At 47.5% G+C, this 25,263-nt stretch overlaps 2 protein-coding genes across 6 annotated transcripts in view; one reads left to right on the forward strand and one right to left on the reverse strand.

Moving 5' to 3' along the window:
- Positions 1-7,743, forward strand: part of TSPAN18 (tetraspanin 18) — a 292,916-nt gene extending 285,173 nt beyond the window's left edge. For all 4 annotated transcript variants that reach the window (XM_069091472.1, XM_069091473.1, XM_069091474.1 and 1 more), the window contains 2 exons: positions 2,181-2,264; positions 5,399-7,743. In XM_069091472.1, coding sequence (XP_068947573.1) covers positions 2,181-2,264; positions 5,399-5,446 — 132 coding nt within the window. In that variant the 3' untranslated portion in view covers positions 5,447-7,743. The remainder of the gene's footprint in view (positions 1-2,180; positions 2,265-5,398) is intronic.
- Positions 7,744-10,599: 2,856 nt separating this feature from the next.
- Positions 10,600-25,263, reverse strand: part of TP53I11 (tumor protein p53 inducible protein 11) — a 25,303-nt gene continuing 10,639 nt past the window's right edge. For both annotated transcript variants that reach the window (XM_069091477.1, XM_069091475.1), the window contains exons 2-7: positions 21,710-21,875; positions 17,884-17,942; positions 17,463-17,511; positions 16,644-16,740; positions 14,688-14,789; positions 10,600-12,891 (exon numbers count right to left, since the gene is read on the reverse strand). In XM_069091477.1, coding sequence (XP_068947578.1) covers positions 12,758-12,891; positions 14,688-14,789; positions 16,644-16,740; positions 17,463-17,511; positions 17,884-17,942; positions 21,710-21,875 — 607 coding nt within the window. In that variant the 3' untranslated portion in view covers positions 10,600-12,757. The remainder of the gene's footprint in view (positions 12,892-14,687; positions 14,790-16,643; positions 16,741-17,462; positions 17,512-17,883; positions 17,943-21,709; positions 21,876-25,263) is intronic.

A 25,263-nucleotide genomic window follows, 5' to 3' on the forward strand; every position in this document is an offset into this window, starting at 1 on the left:
TTCTGTCTCTCTCTCTGTCTCTCTCTGTCTGTCTCTTTCTGTCTCTCACTCTCTATCTGTCTCTACCTCTGTCTCTCTCTTTCTCTCTCTCTCTCTCTCTCTCTCTCTCTCTCTCTCTCTCTTTCTCTCTCTTTCCCTTTCCCTCTCTCCTCTTCTTCTTTCTCTCTCTCCTTCCCTCCTCTTCCATTGGAATAACATAGGGAATCACTTTGCAATCCTTGGAGAGATCTATGAATGCTAGCAGCTAAAGAAGGACCCTAGAGGTTACTTAGTCCAACTGTTCATTTTACAGTTGAGGAAAACAGATGCTCAGAAAGGAAGGGAATTGTTCACGGTCACCCTGACACTCACTAGATCTGAATCTAAAAGAGCTCTTTTGACACCCAAATCCAGGGCTTTTTCCATAGACATACTCTAATATCCCTTCTAACTTTAGATCTTAAGACCCCAAAGGTGAGACACTGAGCCCTGTTCCCTCCCCCTTCCCCTCAACCTGGCCACAACCTCTAGATTTAACTACAACCAGGACCCCAAAGCACAGCACAGAAACTACCAACCCCTCCATCCTCCTTCAGGAAAAGAGAGGACTGTGTTTTTATTTTTCAGTTACTCTGGGGATTGGATTGCCATGGCACTAAGAAGGCCCACACCCAAGACCTCAGCCTTCTAACCAGATGTTTTGGAGAAGACTTAGGAGTTGGGTGAGGGAGCAAACCCAAGAAACTTGGAGGGAAGACCAAGCTGGGGTGGGGACTCAATAGCTGGAGAGCAGCTGGTCTGCCTGCGCCATCCTGCAGCCAGCTACGGGCTCAAATTCAATGTAGTCTGGTCTGCACAGGGAACAAGCCAGCACAAGTCTTGTTGCCTGTCTGTGTCTAGCCTTCCCTCCCCATGTGAATGTGCCACCCATCAAGAGCCTTGGGGCGTCCCTCATGCCACCTTCTTGCCACTTCCCACCACTATCTTGATTAAGGGTCACATCTCACTCAGTCCATGAGCATTTTTAATTAAATGCCTACTATGTGCCAGGCACTGTGCTAAGCCCTGGGGATGCAAAGAAGCAAGAGACAGCTCCTGCCCTTGAGAAGCTTACAATCTCATGGGAGGCATAACATACAAATAAAGTATATGACTGGGAAAACTCCACGGAGGAAAGGCATTAGAATTAAAAGCAATAGGGAAAGGCTTCCTCCAGAAGAACATGTGTGACGCTGGGGGAAGATGAAAAGGCAGCCCTGCTCTTGCCTCAGGTAAGAAGGCAGGGCAGCTGGAGCTATGGGATAAGAAGGCAGCAGGTGCTAAAACATCCCATAGGAGAGTGTGTCTCTCCCCATCCAAGGCTGCTGGTCACCAGCTTCTCAAAAAAAAAAAAAAAAAGGCACAGTGAGGCTGAAATGTTTCCAGTCTGGCCTTAGGGCAGAAAGGCGAAGTTTCTGATGGGTAGGTCATTCTCATGAAAAGAGCAGAGGGAGGCTTCTTTGTGCCTCAGTGCTGGGGTTTGGGGAGTCTGCTTGTTTCATTGGCTTCTCCTCCTCCCCCCCCCCCAGTGTTGGGTGGACCCCCACTCCACTCTGTCTTGATCAGACCTCATCTGGAGTACTGTGTTAAATTCTGGGAGCTATGGTTTAAGACAGATATTGCTAAGCTGGGGATTGTCCCTAGGAGGTCAGCCAGGATTGGGAAAGACCTTGGAGTCCATGGATGGGAAGATTGGTTGAAGGAGCTGGGAATGAATAACTTGGGGAGGAGAAGATTGGGGGAAGGGAGGACATGGTAACTATATTCACTTATTTGAAGAGCTGTCCAATGAAAGAGGGATTCAAAAGCAGAAACTGCAAGAGGCCAGCTGGGGCTCGATGTCAGGAAAGACTCTTCAACGATCAGGGCTGGCCAGATGGACAGTGGGCGCTCCCTCACTGGGGATCTTCAGGCAGAGCCTGGACGGTGACCTGTCCAGTATATTCTGGAGGGGTTAAGTGTCCACTGCGGTCCTTCCCCCTCCGCCTCTGCCTGTGTGACTCTAATCAGCAGCTTCAGAGGCAGCATTTGCCGATTTCTGGCTCCTTCAGTGCCGCTCACCGGATTAGAGCGTTCCTTAGTTGGGGTCGTTCGTTCTTCAGTAAAAAGAAGAGTTTGCTGGGGCTGGGGCTGACCTCAGCCTGCTGTCTGTTTCCTCCTAGGGCTGTTACACTGTGATCCTCAATTCCTTTGAGACGTATGTATATCTTGCTGGAGCTCTTGCCATTGGGGTGTTGGCCATTGAGGTAAGCAACGTGCCTTTGTTTCCAGGTGGCCCAGCCCACAAACACCCCGTGCCCACTTGGCAGGAGCTTTGGTCCTTCCTACCCTGCTCCCCTCATGGTTTTCTTTCCCAAGACCCCCATGGCACCCGTCCCTCCCTGCAGGGACAAGATGTAAGGGCTAAGTGATACATAAATGACGTAATCAGAAGAATTCAGACTGCCTGATGCTCCTTAACTGAGTGACCTTGGGCAAGTCACTTCTCTGGACCAGTGTCCTTATTCATAATATGAGGAGGATGGATTCACTGACCTCTGAGGTAATAACAGAATAATAGTAGTTTACCACGGGCCAGACATTAAGCTCAGTAATTAACAGAGATTATCTCATTTGCTTTTCCAAACAGTCCTGGGAAGTGGGTGTTGTTATTGTCTCTGTTTTACAGATGAGAAAACAGGCAAACAAGGGTTAAGTGATTCGCCCAGAATCACAAGGCTAGTAAGTGCCTGAGGCTGGATTTGAACATAAGGTTTTCCTTATGCCCCGCCCCCCAAGGCATGGCTGGGACAGAGCTTCATGCAGGTAGAGGCCCCTCAAAAAAACAAAAGACTTCCCCAGAGGAAAAGAAAGCCAGCTACTCTCAGACTGAGCCCCACTCACTCATCCTTCTTGAGACTTCCCTCCCTCTAAGTCCCCAGGACCCCAGCCTTTTCTGGGATAGTAGTTACCAACCCTCACTTGGCCTAGGGGATTCCTCCAGACCCTCCTGACCTAGAGATGGACGAAACAGTACTCCCCTGTATTCAATACATACTCATAACTTCCCTGGATCTCAGTTCCCAGGATGGTGTGAGAGCCCTCAGCTTGAAGGTATAAGAGGTCAGCAACTTGCTACTTGTCACCTGTATGGTTCTAGGCAAGTCATGCCTCCTCTAGGCCTCATTTTCCTTATCTGTAAAATAACCTCTAAGATCCCTTCTCTAGCATTCATCGATACTATGTGCCTCATAGAGCTTTTGTAGGAAGGGAGGCAGCGAAGCCATCACATCATTGTTCTCTCACTCTTCTCATCTTTCTGATGGAGTTAATAATGGTTATTATTGATATAATAATAATGATTAATCATATTAGCAATTCACATTCCCATAGAGCCTTAAGGCTTACAAAAGCTTTTTCTTTCTAACACCCCTGGGAGAGGTTGGTGTATATAATTGACAGGGCTTGCAGAGCAGGAAAATATTTCCTTGTAACTATAATTTGGCTTCATCAGTTGGAAGGCGTGACTGATTCAAAAGCATCCTACCCCCATTACCATTTCCCTTTCCTACCCAGATAAAGAAATAGAATTTTAATGGTCCTCTCTGTAGACTTTAAGGTTTACAAAGTGCCTACCCTACCATGGACTGAGAAGGTAGGTGTGATATTATTATCCCCATTTTGCAGATAAATTAATCAAGTTTCAGGGAAGTTAAATGCCTGCAGCCCAAAGTGACCTGTTAGTCATTGTCAGAGATGGGATTCCAACCCGGGTCTCTTGACTCCCAAGCCTGGTGTGTTTCTCACTGCCCATATCTGAGACTCAGAGATTCTATCTTGGGCTTAATCCAACCTACATAGGCTCTCCGTCTATCCCATTGCACCCATTTCCATGAGGTTTCTACAGCTCTTGCCCTGAATATTTTATTCTCACCCTTACTCCATTTTGATGCCTAAGCCAATAGAACATTGGGCAGATTCACTAATCATTTGTTAAAGCTAGTTCTACATTCCCATGAAATTCAGTTTCTCCACACTTGCTGTTGACTTACAGGGAAGCCTATACCAGACTCTGTCCCCAAGGCTAAGCATTCCTCCTCAAAAGGGCTGAGTGAACCTGACCTGTACATATAATGCCATCTGTCAGCGGAAATCTCTAGCAATGGAATTACCTTCCTCCTTTCTTCTTCCCTCTCAGCTTGTTGGCCTTGGAGGCAAGAGAAGGAACCCCAGATCATGGCAAAGCTATTACTTTGGTAGGCCCAAAGGCCTGAGGGAGCCATAAATAACCAAAGCAGTGATAGCTAGCCTTCACCAGGTCACTCCCTAATGATTCTCAGTCTTTTAAGACAGTGGTGTAAAATCCTCAAAGCAGCTGATATTTGTGCAAATTCATTTCAATTTATTTTATTTATTTATGGTTTTTTGCTTTTTGGAGGGCAATTGGGGTTAAGTGACTTGCCCAAGGTCACACGGCTAGTAACTATGTCAAGTGTTAACTGTCTGAGGCCATATTTTAACTCAGGTCCTCCTGACTCCAGGGCCAGTGCTCTATTCACTGCACCACCTAGCCACCCCCAATTTATTTTTTAATCAAGAAATATCATCCAATATTTTTAGGAAAGAGAATGCCCAGTCTCCAAAGCCATCAGATATGGTGAATGGCATTCAAGTTGCTACTGGAGGAGATGGGAAATTTCAGCGGGAAAATTCAAGTTCCCCCACTTTGACCTTAGGAATGCAATCAGTCAGTTTCCACTGTCTGCTTTTGTCCCCCAAAGCTTCCTTCCTTAGGTAGTCCAAACAAACTCCACTCGTGCCACTCATTCTGGGAAAGACTTATTGGTCAGTGTAGTGCCCAGAGATGAGAGCAGCACAGAGCTGGGATCAAAGAGTGGCCTTCTCATTTTACAGGGGAGGAAACTGAGGCCCATGGAACTTAAGTGACTTGGCCAAGGGCACGCAGATAGTGTGTGTCAGAGGCAGGATTTGGACCCAGGTCTTCTGATTTTAGAGCCAGCACACTCTCTTCTGTATCCTACTGCCTCAGCTGACAATTCCTCATCCAGGCCATACCCAAAGCAGAGAGCAGCATGGCGCCTAGCAAAACAAGGCAGTCAGGAAATTCTCTCATTCTAGACCATTCCACTCAATCCAATTTCACAAACATTTATTAAGGACCTCATGTGTGCAAGCATTGTGCTGAGTGTGGGGACACAGAAAAAAGTGACAGCATTCCTGCCCTCTAGGAGGGGGGGAAATGAGGATATTTCACATATGGAGTGATGGGGGCCACGGACAGAGCCCCGAAAGCCTTCCTCCATTGCCTCTGAGCAGTGGCTCTGGCCTCAAGCTCGCTGGCAGCCAAGCCTGACTCCGTCTTCTGCTTTCTTTTTTACAGCTGTTCGCCATGATCTTTGCCATGTGCCTCTTCCGAGGGATCCAGTAAAGAGGATCCTACCCCTCCCATTCCTGGTGATTGCTAACCCTGCCTTGCCTCCTCCCCTCCCTGTGGTCCCCACCCCTGCTTGCCTGCCTGATCCAGACAAAGCAAAGTGGGCAGGGGGCAGGTGGTGGCGATGGCGAGAAGTTGGGCAGTAAATAGCTATTTTTTTTAACAAGAAGAAATGAAGAAAAGAAAAAAAAGATTGTTGTAACATATACTTGGCCAAGGAGATAGCCCTGAATCAGAAGTGCTGCGCACTGGACATGAATGCCGGGCTTCTCCCTAAGGGCACCCTGCCCAGGGACCAGGAGCCAGAAGCCAACCAGGTGTGGATTGCACTAAAGACCAAAGGAGCATTGGCAGCATGGTGGTGGGGAGACATCTCCCACTGCTCCTTCTCCTTGTGTAGCTAGTCCCCACAACCACCCCCTCAGGGCCAGTCTTGTAGACCACAGCCACCACGTTCAACCAAGCCATGAGAAGGCAGGTTTATTTTTTTTTCTCTATCTTTGGAACCAGGGCCTAGCAAGGGGAAGGGGCGACAGATGGGTCTTATGCCCTAAGGCAGGAAGTAGAAAGAGAGGGAAGCTGAGAAGGTCAGCCTTCTGGGAAGAAGACTAAAAACCAGGCAATCTTGGAGAGACCATGTCATCTGGAAAGACTTGAGTTCAAATTGGAACTCACCTGGGGAGGAAGGGCTGGACAGGGGTCTGGGGTTAAGGATGGAAGGAGAGGGGCATGTCCTAATGGAGAGATTTTGAGGATCTTTGGATAGAGAAAACTGGAGTTATCTGTTATCACCACCTTCATTCTGGTCACTCCACAGTGCTGGGGAAAGCAGTTGAGCTGGGAGTGACAGGCTTGTGCAGATGAAGCTCAGGGCTTCTGCATGTTTCACCCCAGATTACACAGGATGTAAATGCTACCTTATGCCATTTTGGCTCCCTCACTGGAGGCCATGAATCAGAATAGCCAGTCAACCAGGGCTTGGCGCAATGGGTCCCTGAGGGCACCCATTGCAAGCAGATGCGTCCTCAGTTCTCTCTGCTGCCTCCCTCCACCCTCCAGGCCCCTACATCCCACCCCCACCCACATTGCTCTAGAGAAGGTAAAGTCAGAGGACTATTGCCCTCCTTTCTCCCTTCCTCCCTCCAGAGCAATGGTTGGTCACTGTTGGCCTCACCCACTGGCACACACTCAGCTCTGGCCCTCGCAGCAACGGCACTGTGATTTTTTTGCCCTCAGAAGTCTTACTCTCCGCAGGGCAGAAACCTCAGGGTGCATGTCCATCTCCCCTCCTACCACAGGTGAAAATGCGCACTGGGGTTCTGCCTGTCTCCTTTGGATTCTCTTTCCCCATGGACTATTCTGCCTTCCTCCTGATAAGGCCAGAGGAAAAGTTTGTGCCCAAGAGGGGTAGCAGGGCCCCTGTAGGAATGTCACCCAGGCCCACGGAGTAAAAACAAATCCCTCCTCCCAAAAGGGCCCTGGTAACCAAGGGAAAGGAGTAAGTTTCAGCAGAGACAGCAGGAGGAACAGAAAGCCTTTTTCTGAGGAAACAGGGAGGAGGAGACTCGAATGGGCCAGGACAGCTCCTCTCTCAGGGGCACAGGGTGGAGCTTGGGGGGGGGGGGGAAGGAGGTGGTGGTATACTATCTAGACCCGACTCAGAGTGGGGCAAATTTTCCTCTCCTCCCAGCTTTTCTCATACTCAAATGAGCCTTCATCCAATCCTATCCAAAGGGGGCGGGGGGAGTCAAGGCTGAGGAAGTGGGGTTGGTGGGAGATTAATCCCAGCGTAGGCTGCCGGTTGTGTTAGAAACCAGTGCACCTTTCAGAAGCTACTGACTCTTTGGAGAAAGAAAGAAAACTTTGGCGTGAAGGGTAGGGGCAGGCTCTGGGGTCCCCACTAGACCCTGGGGCCAGAGTTGCTGCTGCTGCTGCTTGTTTTTAGTAATCATCCCCCTGCCCCCCTCCCCCCACCCCTGACTTGTCCCTTTCCCCTTTTCTCTGTCTTTGTCTATTTGGAGGCTAATGAGATTGAACACCACGGGGCCCTCCCCCTTCCTTCCCTGTCCAGTCTCCTGCCATGTGAAATATGTGGAAAGTCTATTTTGAAAATTGTAAATGTTCCTTGGAGTAGATAGCAGAGCTAATTTATCATGTATTCCCTCCCATCAGGCTTTTTTTATATCGGGGAGTTTTTTTGTAATATAAAACAGAACACGCATTGAATGTTCTGCACCGGTCTTTGTGTCTGTTTCTTAAAAAATAAATAAATAAATAACTGCATACCTAAATGGTGAGCATGAATCAGGCTGCTTTGGATTTCGAGTCTTGGGGAGGGGAGGTGGAAACTAGAGAATAGGGTGAGGGAGTGCCCAACAGAAACAGGAGGCAAGGGGGAACAGGAAAGAACACTGGCTTCGGAGTCAAGATGTCAGCCTTGATGGTCACTTGTGACCTGTGGGTCCTAGGGCAAAAGGCTTCAACCCTCTAGGCCTCAGTTTCTCTATCTGTAAAATTGTGTTAATGACTTGTGAGACTTCTTCCAGTTTTAAATCTGCAATCCTGTGAACCCTCTTCAGTGCTGGAAAATTTTTTAGAACAAAATGTCGGAGTTGGAAGAAACCTTAGAACACATGTTGTTAGTGCTAAAAGGGTCCTTAGAACACAGAATGTCAGATTGGAGAGGGAGCTTAGAATACAGAATGTCAGAGCTGGAAGAAGTCTTAGAACATGGAATGGAGAAGCTGGAAAGGTCCTTGGAACACAGAATATCAGACCTCTAAGGGACTTTAGCATACAGAAGAAAGTATGTCAGAACTGAAAGGAAGCTTGTAGCATAATAGGATAGTCAAAGTGAAAGAAACCTTGCAGTACAGAAAATAGAATATTACAGTTGAAAGGGAGCTTAAAGTCCCACATGGAGAAGGTCTTGGAACATTGAATATTAGTAGCAGAAGAGGCCTCAGGGCAGGGGTTTCAGCGTCTTGGACATTCTGGGCAGTCTGGTGAAGCCTTCTCTGAATAATGTTTTTAAATGCATCGTATTACAAAGGAAACCAATTACATCGAAATAAAGATGTAATTGTGTTCCCCATCCAAGTTCACAGATGCCCTTAAAATCTATCTACTGACCCCTTGACAGGTCCATGGATCCCAGTCTAAGAACCCCTACTTAGAGCATAGAATGTCGGAGCTAGAAAGTGCCTAACCACACAGAATATTCAAAATGGGAGGGACTTTACATAGAACATAGAATGTTTGCACTAAGCAAGGTCTTTAGAACATAGAAATGCTGGAACTTTCCAACATAGGGCATCAGATCTGGAAAGGTCTTTAGAATAGAGAACATGGACTATCATTGCTGGGAGGGACCTGAGGACCTATAATGGTAAAGGCCAGAAGAGACTTGAACATCCATCTGGTCCAGCCCCCAGTTTTACCAAGGAAATTGAAGAACGGTGACATGAACTGATTTGCCAGGGGTCATATAAACTCAGTCTCTTGCCTTCCAGTCTAAGGTTCTTTTCCCCAAACCTCTGTGTCCCATCTCCTTAATGCCTTGAGGGGTTACTGAACCTCATGTGATCAGCTGATTCCATGAGATGGGGAATGAGGGAGGATAAGGAACTTCTGAACTTCCTGTCCCGTGACATGCTCCGTTTATGGAAAAGGCCTTCAGTGGCTCTAAAGGAACGTTGGAAGATAGAATCTCCAGGTCAGGGAAGGCTTATGAAGTTGTTTGAAGGTGAAGGGATCCACTGGTGGGAATATTTGCCCCTTCCTCTACTCATAAGGTTGGACCATTGCCACCCAACTAGTCCTGGTAAAGCCAAAAGATCCTCATGGACCCATTCAAAAGTTTCCACAAATGTTTGTATCCAAGGAACTCAGTTTCATTGAACAGGGCCCTGGATTTTAAGGCAGAAGACATAGGGTCATAGATCAAGTAATTGGTGGGATCTCCGATGCAATACAGTTCAACAGCCTCATTTTACAGAGAAATCTAAGGCCAGAGAGATTGCCTTGACACTGACTTTGGTTTACCCCGGGCTAATTAAAGCAGTTAAGAGGCAGAGCAGTAGTTGCCTGGGGGCAACGGGAAGAAAGACCACTTCCCACCCAGGGCTTTGGACTGGATCATCTCGGGAAGTTCCATGGGAAAGTTGAAGACACCAGGTTCTTTTTCATGACTGCAATCATATCAGCATGTCCAGGCCAGAGCAATGGAGGTGGGGGTGGGGGTAAAATGTGTTGTTAAGCTGAATGTGTCACAGTGATAAGAACTGGACTCCGAGAACCTGGGTTCATGTCCTGACTGATATTTATTCACTCCTTGGCCCTTTCCTTCTCAGGACCTCGATTTCCTCATCATGTTTTAAGGTTTCCTTTAGAAACTTTAAGGTTGTCCCCAATTCAGACATTCTATGTCCTACATTTCTAAGGTCCTTTCCAGGTATAATATTCTACATTTTAAAGTCTACTCCAAGTCTAACCTTCTGTGTTCTAGGATCCTTTCCAATGCTGACATTCATTCTATGTTCTAAGGTCCCAATTCTGATGTTTTTATTTCCTGTGGTTCTTTCTAATTGGCATTCTATGTTACAAGTTCCTCGTTCTGACATTCGGTGCTCTAAACAATCTATGTTCTTCAATAAGGGATTACCTATGCCTTTATTGTATGCATATGTGTTTGGTCAAGTGTGTGTGTGTGTGTGTGTGTGTGTTTGTGTGTGTAAAGCACAATGTGGCAGGTAGCTGGAGAGGTTTTGCTCAGGTCTCATATAACCCACCCACTTGGTTCACTTACCTTCCCCTTGCCCAACACCACCCTGAACACACATGAGGGTAAGCGTAATTATAGTTGGAGCTTTTCCTTTTTCCATAAAACGACACACTTTGCCTGCCTCCCCCGACCCCTCCCTGCCCCACCCAAAGGCAGGTGACCCAGACTAAGGCAGTGAAGCTGTCTTCTACCCTCTCAACCACACCAGCAGCCAATGGAGTAGGTCGAGGCAGGCAGGGGAGTTGCTCTCCAGTTCCTGTTTCTCCAATGCCTCTAACCCTGGAGGAGTCTTGGGGGTGGGGGCAGTCCCTCTGGTCCAGGCTGACCCTGTTTGGGGGAAAATCTGGGGAAACAGGGGCCAGGATTTTGACCAAACGGATTTTGTTTATTTCTACTACTGAGGTATCAGGTTCAGAGGACAAAGTCTTGCAACACCCAAAGGAAAAAAAAAAAGACAAAGATACACACATGACATTTGAGTCCTTCTGGAATAGAACATGAGTTTCTGAATTTCCTGCTCTAAAGGCACCATTTGAAGCATGAAAAAAAATGAGAAAAGAGACTAGAAAAGTAGGAAAGAGGGAAGTCAGGCAGCTAGGCTTTCCTGCCCACTGGGTCAGAGCTGAGCCGGCAGGGGAAGGGGCTCTCACAGGAGGCAAACACAGAGGAGGGTTGCGATTTGCAGAAATGATGGGGGTTTTCTTTCTCTCTCTCTCTCTCTCTCTTTTTTTTTTTTTGCATATCCTAATTCTACTATTTACAAAATGGTTTGTGACTCAGGGAACCTGTCAGTGACAGGTGGAGGTGGGGATGGATTTCACCAGTGCCCCCATCCAGAGAATGGAACGAGGGTAAGGGAAGCTGAGGAAGGTTGGGGTGAGGAAGGGGAAAGGAAGAGGTGTCTATAGACTGGAAGGAATTGGGGGCTGGGGAGAGCCCTTGGGCCCAATGTTCAGTGTCAGTCACCTGCCTGGAGGGACCATTGCAAAGGCTGAATCTGAAAGGGTATATTGTCCCCTCCCAATCAAGGTCTAATTCACCTTCAGGCAGTTTTGGGGGATCCAGATAAGACCCTAGAGTCTGTCAGATGGGGGAGGGGAGAAACTAGAGAAGCATCTCTTGACTTCTCTCTCACCTACCCTTGAAACTACCCATCTTTAGAAAGGGAGATAACCCTCCAAAAGAGACATTTCCTATTACTAGAATTACTCACTCCTATCTCTATGGCCCCATGTAGCTGTGTTCACAGTCCACTGGACAGTCTGTCCCAGTGACCCATCTGCAAACTCATGCCCATAGGCTAGCAACAGCAAAATCACTGATCCCAAGAAACCATTTAAGGGTGAGATTGGAGTGGAGCCTAATGGCTCAGCTTCAGAGGAGGGATGGTCACTGGGACAACTCATGAGGAAAAGGGATCTCTAGCCAAGAGTTCTAATATGGAGCTGTCTGGAAAGACCAAGGGCCGTGTGGGCAGATTGAATTTGAGTGCCTGGAATAGTCATCCATGAAAGGACAAGGAGAAAACCTTGGATCTGAACTCAGACTGAGGATTCCAGAGAGTTTAGGAGGACATCCATGGGACAGGCTTTGGGTCCCTGAAAATCCCTCCTACCAAAGGATGCGGGGGCAGCCCCATGAGCTTGGTCTCTGGTGACCCCATTAGGGGGATGTCTCCTCCTCTATTCCCTGGTCTCAGGCCCTTATGTTGCTTGGAATAGATGAGCTCAGAGGTCCCTTGCAGGTGCCTCTGAGATTCAGGGATTCAGCAGCAATGACCAGCAGGAGTCCAAAGGCTGAAGATTCCCAAGAGGTGGAGGTGGACCTTTCATTCTACCCCTACAGTGGCCACATCCAGTCTATCCCAGTAGAAAGAGAAGAGATGCTTTTGTTTATCCCTAGGGACCTTTGATCTTCTCATCTAGCTCATAGGTCATGGGATTTAGAGCTGGAAAGAGCCCTTAGAGGTCATTAAGCAGAATGTCCTCATTTTATAGATGAGAAAACTGAGTCTCAGGATTGTTAAGTGACTTGGCCAAGGTCATACAGGTAGGAAGGAAGAGGAACCAGGATTTGATCTCAAGAGCCTTCTGCTTCCAAATGCAGTGTTCTTTCCACAGTATCACTGCTGCTTCCGGGACCTCAAAGCCTAGACCAGGTCTTATTCCTACCTTGGGAAGTTTCAAATACCTGGTCATGACCTAGGGAGATTTCTCATGAGAAAAGTCAGTGGCTACACATTGGCCCAGGGTCAAGGTTGGCTCCCATCCTAGGTCCAGGGGCTCGTTAGGACATGAAAACTCTTCAGTCTAGACTCACTGAGCCAAGGCAGGGTAACCACCTCCCTGCCTGGGCCAGGAACTAAGCAGTCAAGGTCTGGGGATGGGGAGAGGGTCACCCCCTCTAGTAGATGAAAAGAACAAATCAAAAAATAAAACCCCCCGAATGTCCCCCTGGCCCAGGGAAGTACAGGCAGGCCTCCCCACCCCTGACATCCTCTGCCCAAGGGAGGGTCAGGGCTACTAGGCCTTCTTGGTTCTCCGGCCCACTTGGTAATAGTAGTAAAGGCTGACGAGGATGAAGAGGAGACGGCTGGCAAGGAGGAACAGAGCCCCTGGTGAAATGTGCCCGTTTTCTGCCAGGGTGGCAGTGGTGACTGAAAGACACAATGGGAAGAAGCTCCTGAGTCTTGTGGATGCTGCCGACCTCCAGCTCACCCCCATGCCCCCACCTTCCCTCACTCCCCCAGCTGCCACCCAGGGACAGGCACTCAGCACCTCTGGCCCAGAACAGTGCCACAAGCCTCTCTGCTCTGATTCATCCCACACTCAACAGCCAAGGTGCCTTTCCTTAAAGCTCAGGTCTAACCAGGAAGCCCTGGTGGCTCCCTCTGCCTCTGGCAGAAAATACAAACTGCTTAGCTTGGCATTTAGAACTCCCCAAATCCGGCTCTTTTCAAGGTTCCTTGAGCCCTACTTTCCTTCACAAACTGGCCCTCCACTGTTCCCTATACACGACCCTCCCACCCCCATTGCCTTTGTGTAGTCTGCCCCCATCGCCCACTGTGTCCCTTAGAATACCTCACTTCTTTCACTACTCAGTTCAGTTACCACCCCTTACCCAAGCTCCTCCTTGACCTCCGAAGTTCTCATTGCCCCTCCCTATAATATCTATATTTGTCTATCGGTGTGCATTGGTTTGGCCCCATAGTCCTTGAAGGCAGGACCCCTTAAGCTTTTATCCTCATATCCCCAGTGAATAGTACAGTGCATGGTATATAGTAGGTTCTTAATAAATGCTTGTTGATTAATACTAATAGCCAGCATTTATATGTCACTTTATGGTTTACAAGACACTTTACATATATTGTCTCATTCAAAATGAGAACTCATCTTGAATGAGATAACATATCTAATGCTATTCCCCTTGGAAATGACCTCATTTTGAATGAGGTAATAGATTTAATGCTACTGGGACACTTTGGAAATTATCTCAAAAATCATCTCGTTCTGAATGAGAGAACATGTGTAATACTGCTCATCTTGGAATCAGGGTGCGGAATGAGACCTGTTCTGGGGACATGGCCAATGAAGGGTCTGTTTTGATGGCGATATATTTTTGTTACAGGGGTTTTGTTTTTATTTATTTCTCTTTTCCAATGGTAGGGGGAGGGTTAGGAATATAGGTGCAAGAAAAAATAAATATTTGTCTATTGAAAAAGATGAGAGTTTATTTGATCCTCTCAACAATCTCATGAGGTAGGTATGATTATTTCCCCCATTTTACAGATGAGAAACCTGGGACTAAGGGGAGTCTATGTCAGAGGCAGGCTTTAAACTTAGGTCTCCCTAAAGCCAAAGCCAGGGCTCTCTCCACTGTGGCACCTAGCTACCTCTAAAAATGAAGAGGAAAATGGTCACTGACCATGTCAGAGGCATGCAAGGGATCATTAGGAAATCAGGCAGGTCCCCAGGGTTGTCAGTGGGGTGTGAAGACTGGCTTCAGGATGCCAGATGCCCAGCCTCAAGGATGCCAGCCTCAATTGCTACCAGGAGACCCAGGTGACTGTGCTCCACCCATACCCCTATCTTCATTCCCCAAAGTGTATCCCCTAAATCTACTGAAATGAGAATGAAGACCAACCCAACCAAGACTCTACCATCACTCCCCATCCAACCCGAAGGAAGCAGTTTTGAGGAGATGGGGGATATTGGGAATGCCACCTCCATGCGTCCTGGGCTGACTGGCTGACCTGCTGTTTGGTGAGAAGGACATATGCCGTAGTCAAGACAGCATGAGCTATAGTGAAGAGAGAGCTGGATTTGGAATGAGAGGACCATAGATTCAAATCCTCTCTGTTGCTTACCACCTCTCCAGACTTCAGTTTTCTCATTTGCCAAATGAGAACATTGAAGTAAAAGATCTTCTAAGGTCTCCCCTCTAGCAACTCACCTAAGAACTGCACCCCAAAGTAGCAGGCCTCAGTGAGCAGCGTCCAGCGGATAATGACCTTCTCAGCTGTGTAGAGGGCATTCCACATGATGAGAGAGATGCCTGAGACAGAAGGAGAGAGCAGGCTGTGGGGTGGGGATAACACTGATCCCCCATGGACCAGTCCTCCCCTCTCTCCTCCCTAGCTCCCTCTCCCCAGTCAATTCAAGGGGCAGGGCCTTTTTAGCCTCCTCATACACAGGCAAGGTACTTATGGGGAAAGGCTTCAGATAATCAGGGTCGACACATAAGGGGAGCCTGCATTGACAGAGGATGTCTCCCATCTCTCCTCTAAGTCAAGTACAAATGGTGTCCCCAAAGACAGTGTCCTTGGGTCCTTGAGAGCTAGAAGGAACCTCAGCAGCCATCTCACTATGCCCACATCTACACCCTCCCCATTAGGGCTTTGTCCAGCGCCCTGCTCTCTGCTGGCACATCTGAGTCCTTCCCTACCAGTGGGGCTCTAGTCTAGCCCTGGGACCTTATTTAAGCACATCCCTTCCTCTCTGTGCCTGTTTCCTCCTCTGAGAATCTGATCCCCAATCCCTCTACTTTTACCAGCTCTGTGGCCTTAAGGAGGTCAATGAATCACTCTAGACATCCATTTACTCATTTGTAAAATGGGATTTGACTTAGTGATCTCTAAGGCTAATAAAAATAATGTGTAAAGTAGAGAACGTTAAGTTTGAGAGCACTGTGCAAATATTCTCTTATCTGAGCCTCACCACAACCATGGGAGGGAGGTGCCATTATTATCCCTATTTTACAGAGGAGGAAACTAAGGCAGACAAAGGTCAAGTGACTTGACCAGGGTCAGACAGCTAGTCAATGTCTGAATTTAATTGAACTAAGTCATCCTGATCCCAGATACAACTCCCTTCCCACAGCATCTCTAGCTCTGAGGCACCATGGTCTCAGGGTGGTCATAGTGGAAGGTCAGGATTCAGAGACCAGCTCTGGCTTTGGTGATTTACCGCTCTAAGGTCACTTCACCTTTTAAGCCTCAGTTTCCCCATTTGTAAAATGAAGACAATACCTACAAGACCTGTGTGGCAGGGACGCCATAAGGGTTGAATGAGATTAAGGGTATAAGGGAGTCCATCCGACCTAAGATGCTCTAGGAATGTAAGCTGCTGCTGCTACTGCTTCTTAGGTCGGTGCCATGATGGGCTGCTATTCTGAGCTTTGCCACAAGGTGGCACCACAGGTTCAAGGGAGCCACTCAAGGGCCTGAGAGCACCATATTTAGGGTCTAGACCTGCAAAGGATCTCAGGGGACATTTACCACAGCCCCTTCATTTTACAGATGGGGAAACAGAGTCTTAAAGCGAAACAACTTGCCCAAAGTTACCCAGGTAATAAGTTCCAGGGTGTCAATTCTGGAGTTAATGCTTTTTCTCCATTGCACCAAGCTGCTTTCTGTTCTTCTAACCCTCCCATTTTACAGGTTGGGAAACTGAGGCCTGGTGATGGGAGGTGACTTCTTGAGCACACACAGACGTACTTGGCCAAAGCCTGGAGGAAGCAGTGACAGGGGATAAGTGCAGGACCATGCCAGTCTAGGGCATTGGTGCCTTCCCTTTTTTCTCAGTAATATCCAGAGGATCTTTCCTACCTTAATGGAATTAGTGACCCCTCAGGGAAAGGAAGTTTTAATGCTACCTGTCCCCCTCTCAGCCTTAGATTGAGCTCCAAGTGTTCTTTCTCTCGTGGGGCCCCAGCAGAAAAATGGGAAGGAATATTTACAACTATATTGAAATTCCTTTTCATATATGGGTTAGACTAGACTTGGCCACTGCGGTTCCCTCCACCTCCAAAGTCCTGTGATTCTGAGCTGCCCTGCTCACTGAGCTACCCCACCTACTTCCTCTCAGGAAAGTCCACCCTCAACCCAGAGACCCCTGCATCCCTACTCACTGAGGAGTGCCCCTCCATAGAGTCGGATTGGAGTTTTGCTGTTCACCTCAGCTCCGTCAAAGACAGCATCAAACAGCTGGTCAGGAAAGACAAGGGCCTGAAAAGTATAAGGAGAAGACATTGGGGAAGGGGTAGACTGGGAGAGCCCACCAATGATATCCTACCTTCCCAGGCAAAACCTAGGCACGGGTGGGTAGCAGTGGCTGGGAAGAAGTTATAGGATCATGGATTCAGAACACAAAGATCCCTAGGGGTCATCTAGACCAGTTTTACAGATGAGGAAACTGAGATTTGGAATTTGAAGTAACTCGCCAAGAAAAAGATAGATAGTGTCAGAAGCAAAATTTAAACCTAAATCCTCCGACTTCAGGGCCTGTGATTTTTCTAGTGCCCCATTTTATGGCCCCCCCCGCCTTTGGCCCCCAATATTCGAGGGGGAAGTGGGAGATGGTATGTTTTATGGGGGGAAGGGGGAGACAGAGCAGCTCTTTCCATTTCAGATAACTGGGTATGGGACCCAATGGGGCAAATAATGATGTTTTCTGGTCCACTGGGTGCCTCTTATAAGTTCTTTGAAGATAGGAACTCGGTTCATTTCTTTGTAGAGTAAGGTACAGCTGACTGATCCATTCTAGAAGATTTATTTTAAGAAGGACGATGTAGAGACAATTGAACTGCCCTGATTTGGGGTAGGGAGAGTTGAGGGAACCCTCTTGGGAAAATTGGTAGGAAAATCATGTGAGGCTGAGCTGTGGTAGTACAGATATGAAAGGGGGAAGGGGAAACGATGGCTACAGGTTGAACTGTGGTCTTTCTTACCATGATGGCAACCCCCGAGAAGAGAACAGCTGAGACAAACTGCCAGACCCTGAAGAGAAGACATAGGTTATACAGAGCCAAGAACACCCCACAACTCCCATGATGCCTCCATTCCCAGAGGCAAAGGGAGCACCCTCATCCCTGACTCCCCACCAAGACCCCCCTGGCCAGCAAACCTGGAGAGAGTGAAGTCATGGGTCTCTGTGAGTTTAATGGGAAATAACGATGGAGCTAAGGATCAAAGACCCTTTGACTAGGGTTCAGAAAGAAGACTCCAGTTATGGTCAGATCAGGGAAACCAAACCTGAGGCAGGTAGACATTGGCTGGATGGAGCCTCCTCTGCTCTACTTCTTCCCGCCACCCTTTCCCTTCCTCTCTCCACACATTGGGGGGGAATGGGGGATGGGAGGCTCCACTCACCTGAGCCCCAAAGGCTCCCGAACAGCAAACTTGATTTCATTTCCCAGCACCTGGCTGATCTGCCATTGAGAAGAAGAAGGTGGGAATTGGGGGTGGGGAGATGCAGGGCCACTGGAGACCATTGAGAACCTCAAGGCAAGAAGGGTTTGGGCTCTATTCTTTTCCAGTAAGAAAGCAACCCTCTCCCGGCCCCTCCTCCCCATCCCTTCTCCCACACATGAACAATAAAATCATCAATCAGCCAGCATTTACTAAGCACCTATCGTGAGTCGGCACATGGATAGGTCCTTGGGGACACAAATGCGGAGATGAACTCGTCCCTTTATCAGGAGCAGGAATATAGGCACAGATACGTGTTGTGTACAGGGGTGTGTGTGTGTGTGTGTGTGTGTGTGTGTGTGTGTGTGGAGACAGAGAAACATATATAGAGAGACACAGAGACAGAGAAACATATATAGAGAGACAGAGAGAGAGACAGAGAGACACAGAGGGAGAGAGACAGAGAGAGGGAGGGAGAGAAAGACAGAGAGACAGAGACAGAGAGACACAGAGAGACAGAGAAACATATATATAGAGAGACACAGAGAGAGACAGAGGGAGAGAGACAGAGACAGAGAGACAGAGAGAGAGAGAGAGAGAGAGAGAGAGAGAGAGAGAGAGAGAGAGAGAGAGAGAGAGAGAGAGAGAGACCATACAGTTTGGGGGGAAGGTACTAGTTGGGAGGCATCAGGAAGGGCTTCAGGTAGATGGAACTGTTTCAGCTGAGTCTTGAAGGAAATTAGGAATTCCAAGAAGTAGAGATGGGGACCAGCCAGTGCAAAGGCACAGACACGAAAAATAGAAAAACAGTAAGATGGCCACAGTGGGATTGTATTTAAAGGATAGTAATATGTAATAAGACCAGAGAGGTAGGATGATTCCAAGCCCAAGTGAGAAGGGCTTTAAATGACAAGCAGACACAGTCAGACCTGTGCATTAGGAAAATACTTGAGCAATTGAATGGAGAGTGCATTAGAATAGGGAAAGATGATGCAGGGAGACTGAATGAGGGACTATTATAACAGGCCAGATGAGGGATACCTATCACCACTTACTGACCAAAGCCCTGCCTTTCTGCTCAGGCCTGAGGTCTCAGGACCACTCCCACACATTCATGCCCTTGCCTTACCCCCAGAGAGTACATCATAGTGAAGGAAGCATTAGATTTAGGGTCAAGGGGGGGTTTAAATTCCCACTCTGTCAAACTCACCTGGACGACCTCCACAAAATGACTTTTCTTTCCCTGGGTTTTAGTTTCCCCAGCTATGAAATCGGGGGTCACACCAGTCACCCTCCCTCTAAGGTCCCTTCCGATTGTAGATCTATAAGCAATGGAGTCTGGGAAAGGCTTCCTTTTTGCCTTGTATCTGAAACCTTGAATAGTGATTCCATCCAAGTAGTGGAACTGCCGTCAAGTGAATAGGATCTTTCGGCCACTAGGTGCCCCCCTAGTCCCTCCTAGCTTCTCACTGAGCTAAGCACCCCCCTCAGTCCCCAATTCAATTCTTTCCTTATAATACAAACCATTCGCTTTTCTATTGTGCTCTAGGCTTTATAAAGAGCTTTTACCTACAATAAGTCTGTGGAGAGAAAAATCTTCCTTCCCAAAGCTTCCCTCCTGCCCAGATCTTTCCCTCCCCCTTTCTCCATCATGGTATCTCCAGATACCGCCTAGGGATCCAAGCAGAGGAGGGGTGGGGTCCCAAGGTAGTTGGATCATCTTATTTTGACAGTGGAGAAATTGAGCTAACACAAACAAGATAAGGTCCCTTAAGAGGATGAGAGGAGGGGAGAAGGGGAAGGAGCTGGTCTATACCCCATGCCAGGAGAAAACCTGGGCAAGGGAAAGTTGAAGAATTAGCCCCCCCTTCCTCCCTATGGAGCTGGCCCACTGAAGCTTCTGGTGACCTATTCAGAAAGTCATCATCCATAACTGGGTTCAGGGCTAGAAAGGGGCTCAAAGAGTATCTAACCCATGTCCTCCAATTCACCAGTGAGGAAACTGAGGCTCAGAGAGAGGAGGAGATTCCCCCAGTGTCATCTAGCTGGTAAGTATCAGACTGGGATTTATGCCAAGGTCCTCTGGTTCCAAATTCAATGCGATTTGTATAATACCTTGTTGTCTCTCATTTGATTTGACTCCTAAAATGAATTTCCATAGGTCATGAAGAATGGGTTTTACCGGCAGAGATGAAACACACACACATTTAGTAAAAGCCATATTAAAAAGTATCCCTCCCTTTGAAGAGGCGAGGGACCACTGGCATGCAATGTGCACATGATGTCAAACTTTTTCACTATGTTGGTTAGCTTTGAGGATCTGTTTTCCTTCCTCTTTTTTCCCCTTTATTATAAGGGATAGCTCTCTGAGAAGGGATAGAGAGGAATACATTGGGAAATATAGTTAATATAAAAGCAAAGATATTACAAAATTTTTTTAAAAAATCTTGAATCAATTGAGCCTGGAGTCCCATTTCCAGGAGATAGGCCAAGGGTAAGTTCTGGGACTGAATAGTTCTGATGTCATAAAGATGGGAGGATAGGAAGAATGGACAATGTGACCAATGATAGAATTCAGATCTTGATGGGCTAAATTATCGGGCAGGGATAAAAGTAAAGTCTTATACTTGGGTTAAAAAATTCAGTCTTACAAATATAAGATGAAGGAGGAATGGTTAGACAGGAGTTTGCTGGAAAAACCATATAAGTTAACAGTGAAATACTCGGATAATCTCATCTATTTGGAAGTTCCCTCCACAGATGGAAATCATAGCCTATCCATGACTTCCTAGAGAGTGCAATTTGTTTACCAATGTGATTTCAGTGGTTGTTCAGTCATGTCTGATTCTTCATGGCCCCATTTGGGGTTTTCTTGGCATAGATACTGGTTTCCTTCTCCAGCTCATTGTATAAATGAGGAAACTGAGGCAAATATGGTTCAGTGACTTGCCCAGGGTCACACAGCTAGTAAGTGTCTGAGGCCAGATTTAAATTCAGGAAGATAGTCTTTCTGGCACTCTATGCACTGTGCCACCTAGAGGCCCCACATTGATGTCAGTGAAAAAAACACTAGTGATATCTGGGAATACTTTTAAAGACGCACATCTTTCAAAAATACGGTGCCAGTTCCTCCATACTTTAACTATATCTGAAGTTCCATCCTAAAGCCTGCTCTTTAAAGAGACGGTAAGTTGGGAAGCATTCAACATGGTGAAGAGTCTTAAGACCATGTCATAGAAAGATAGGGGGATGTTTAGACTGGAGAAGAGAGGACATAATAGTGACATGATATGTCTTCAAGTATTTGGAGAGTGACCATGTGGATGGATTAGGTTAGTTTAGTTTAGTCCCAGAGGACAGAGCCGGATGCATTTGGTGCAAGTTACAGACAGCTAAGTTTAGCCTTCATGGTAGGGAAATCTTCCTAACCACTAAGGTTACCCAGAAGTGGAATGGGTGACCTGTGGAAGTGGTGGGCTCCCCCTGCTTGGAGGTCTTCAAGCAGAGACTGAATGAGCACTTAACAATGTCATTTCTCCTTTTGGAAAAGATTAGATGCTTATCAAGGTCCCTTCTGACTCTAAAATACCAGGGGTGGGGGAGGTGGGATATAAAGGAGCTATCCTTGAATCCCTGCATAAGAAGAAATCTTGGGGTTGCCTCATTCCTTCTCCCTCCCTCTTCCTTTGCCCTTCTTGTTTTTCTTTTCTTCTTTACCTGTCTATCAATCTGACTATGCCAGTTAGCCAAGATTACAACCCCATCTTCCTCCAAGAAGGCTCCTTACCTTGGAGCGGTGCACTTCTCCATCATCGTCCTCTCCTCCCACTCCAAGGATCTTTCGGGTCTTCAGGCGGCTCACGAGGTCCGTCTGGCTGTGCTTTTTCATGAGAGGCGGAGGTTGTTTGGCCGCCATCTTGGTCACTGGCACCTGCGGACTGGCTTCAGAAGAGCTGAAAAGAGAAAGGTCCCTTCAGCTCAGGCCTGCTGAGAGGTCCCAGGTTCTGTCCTTGGGACCTGGCACATAACCTGTAGTACTGCTCCCAGCCCAGTTCCAGGACAGCCCACAGCAATGGACAATGACATCATAGGCCATGAGGGCAATGTCTCTCATTGGCTGCCCTCAGGGTCAAGCACAACAGGGTTCCCACACACCCCCAACCCTCAGGGGAAGGACTCCAATGCCCAAGGAAGGAGATGGGGACTTTGAATAGAAGCCAAGTAATATTAATAGTTCACAGTCATTCCCTAGTGCTATACAGCTACCAAAGCACACACCCCCAGTCACAGTATGAGGTGAGGAGAAGAAGCACTATTTATAAGTAATTTTAATCCCATTTCATGGAAGAGGAAACAGAGACCCAGATCAATTAAGAGATCTGTCCAAGGTCCCACAGCAAGTAAGCTGCAGAGCCTTCCAGGATGGGACTCAATTCTTTTGCCTACAAATCCAGAGCTCCCAGGGTCAGAGCCTGAGAATCAGCAAGCACTCCCAGGGCATGTAGTCCAATCTCCACCCACGCTTCATGGAATCCTATTTTATTGCCTCTCCAGGGATGGAAGAGAGGGGATCATGAAGAACTAAGCTTGATTATCCCCTATCAGAAGATGGTTTTATCCCGAGCAGTCCAGTTGGTGCCACCTTGAGATCTAGGGTCCCTCATGCTGAAGCTTCATTGGCCTGCTCTTCCCTCCCTCCAACCCCATAGAGACACGATGCACAAATTCAAATCAGTCCTGGTCTATTCTGTTCTACAGACATTTATATGAGTTCACCACGGGCAAACTCCACATTCATGTAAAGCCCTCAGGTTAAAAAAAGTGCTTTTCTCCTATCAGCCTATGTGGTACTATGTGGTACATGTATGCCCACTTTGTAAGTGAGAAATTTAGAACAAGTGACGTTCCATTTGACTCGGTTGTAGTCTGTCTCCAAGTCTATTCTACACTCTCCAGAAAGCTGTCCTACAAGAATCAGGTGAGTTGGCGCCATGGTTCACATGAGGAAACTGAAGAACAGAACAGAGCTATAGAATCTGGTGTGGATTGGGGCTCAGGCTTCCCAAGCCCAGGCTCATTCCCATCTTGCAACCCTTGCTTATAATTGTTCATCTCCTTCTCCTCCCTTCCCTACTTCTCCCGCCTCCTTTTGGTCCATCCCAAGGATATTCCATTCCTCAAGTCCTCAATCAAGTCCCATTCTTCAGTCAAGCTTGTCCTGCTTGCCATGGATTCCAGTGATCTCCCCTTTCTTCGAATTTCTTTGGTTTTTCAGTTCTTTTCCACAATCTAGGACTTAGGATCATGGATATGTTGCCAAGAAGAAATTCCAAGGACATCTAGTTCAGCCTTATCATCTCAGAGATGAGGGAACTGAGGTTCAGACAGGTAACCCTGTCCAGGGTCACACAGTCAATCAACAAGCATTTATCTGGGCAGCTAGGTTGGCACAGTGATTAGAGCACCGACCTTGGAGTCAGGAGGAAGGACCTGAGTTCAAATCTGGCCTCATATACTTGACACTTACTAGCTGTGTGACCCTAGGAAAGTAACTTAACCCTAATTGCCTTGCCAAAAAAACGAAATACAAAACAAAACAAAAACAAGCATTTATCAAAGAATCTCTAAAAATGGTGCCTACCCTGAAGAAGCTTCCATTCCAATGTGAAGTAACACGGGAATAACTAGTACGCATAAGATAGATACAGAGTAGACGAGGAAGGAAGGGGAACACGCATTTATTAAATGCCTACTATGCGCCTGGTGTTTTACAAATACTACCTCCTTTGATCCTAACAGCCTGATGAAGTAGGTGTTACTATTAATCCAACTTTGCTGTTGGAGAAACTGAGGCAGGTAGAGTCTAAGGTCACGCAGCTAGGAGGTGACCAAGGCAAGATTTGAACTCAGATCTTTCTGTGCTCCACTCACTTTGCCATTCAGCTGTCATGGAAACACACATAGCCTGGGGCTCCAGCGGCAACTTTTTTAAGAAGAGGGGGCTGGGATCCTTTCCCTTTCCTAAAACTGTAGGGCACCCCTCGAACTAATTCCTAGTTGTCCTCCAGGTGATGTGGACATGGGATGCGTCACTCCCCAGCCCAAAATCTAGAGAGGTGACCTTTTCCACACACTATATAGTGAGGACATGGGGTCACAGGACCTGTGTTCAAATCCTGTCTCTTCTACTTGGACAAGTGACTCGACCTCTGTGGGCCTCAGTTTCCTCAACTGTAAAAAAAATAAGGGAGTTGAACTAGATGGTCACTACAGTTCCCTTTCAGCCTGTGGTCCATCATCTTCATCATTAAAAGCTTGTTCCCTATGGAGAAAAGCAGAGTGATACGGTGGAAAGAATCCTGGACTGGAGCAGAAAACCTGGGTTTGAATCTTCATCTTGCTACTCACAGGCTGTGTGACCTTAGGCAAATCACTTAACTTCTCTGGGTTTCAGTTTTCTTGTGGAAAACGAAAGGCTGGGTTAGTTGCTCTCCCAGCTCCAAGTTCTCCAGTTCTGAGGTTTCTTAGGTGTCTTTTGTGCCCAGGAAACAGTGTCTAAGGCAAAATTCTTCCCTGCTCTCCTTCAGTGGGGCACGTGGTCGCAGCATTTCAACCCACCCACCCTCATTTTCTCTGTTGGTCTAAATATATGCTATAATTAAACCTGCCACCCACTGCTGGTGTTCCCAATGGCAGCTGCCCACGGGGGGAGTTGGGTGGAGGGGAGCCAATGATCTAACAGAGAGGAGAAAGGCGCCCATGCTGTCTGGGAAGGTTTTGAGAAACCTCCAAGCTCCCACCCCTCCTCCTGCTGCTGCTGCATTCTGCAGACAGCAGCAGGTTCCTTAGGCTGGGGCTATGGAGCTTCTTTGACCATGAATTCCCCAACTCTAGTCCAGAAGGTCAGTGAGCTGTGGGAGAAATGAAAACCTGTAATGAGGGACTTCCTAAGAGAGCCCCCAGGGCAGAAACTGGCCTTTGTCAAGCCTCTTCTCCAGCCCTGACAACAGAGCAAAGACTCTGGGTCCCAATACTGTCCAGACCTCAGAGTGAGACGTTTGGGAGCACTTTCTCCCCTGAAACTCAGCCTCAGTACATACTGTGATTGGCATGCCCCCCCAACACAGACATAGCTGAACCATCAACCTGGCTCACAGGCCCTACTCTCTGGGCCTCAGTTTGGAAAATTCAAAGGGTGAACTAGAGAATTTCTAACATCCCTTCCTAGCTCTGACATTCCATATTCTGGGGTGTCTTCCAGCTTTGACATTCTGTGTTCTATGGACCTTCCCAGCTCTGACATTCTATGCTCTCTGGTCCCTCCCAGCTCTGACATTCTAG

Source organism: Petaurus breviceps, unplaced genomic scaffold, assembly GCF_028583685.1.
Source record: "Petaurus breviceps papuanus isolate PSGF00001 unplaced genomic scaffold, PetGlider_PUasm1.0 188, whole genome shotgun sequence".
Lineage (NCBI taxonomy): Eukaryota > Metazoa > Chordata > Mammalia > Diprotodontia > Petauridae > Petaurus > Petaurus breviceps.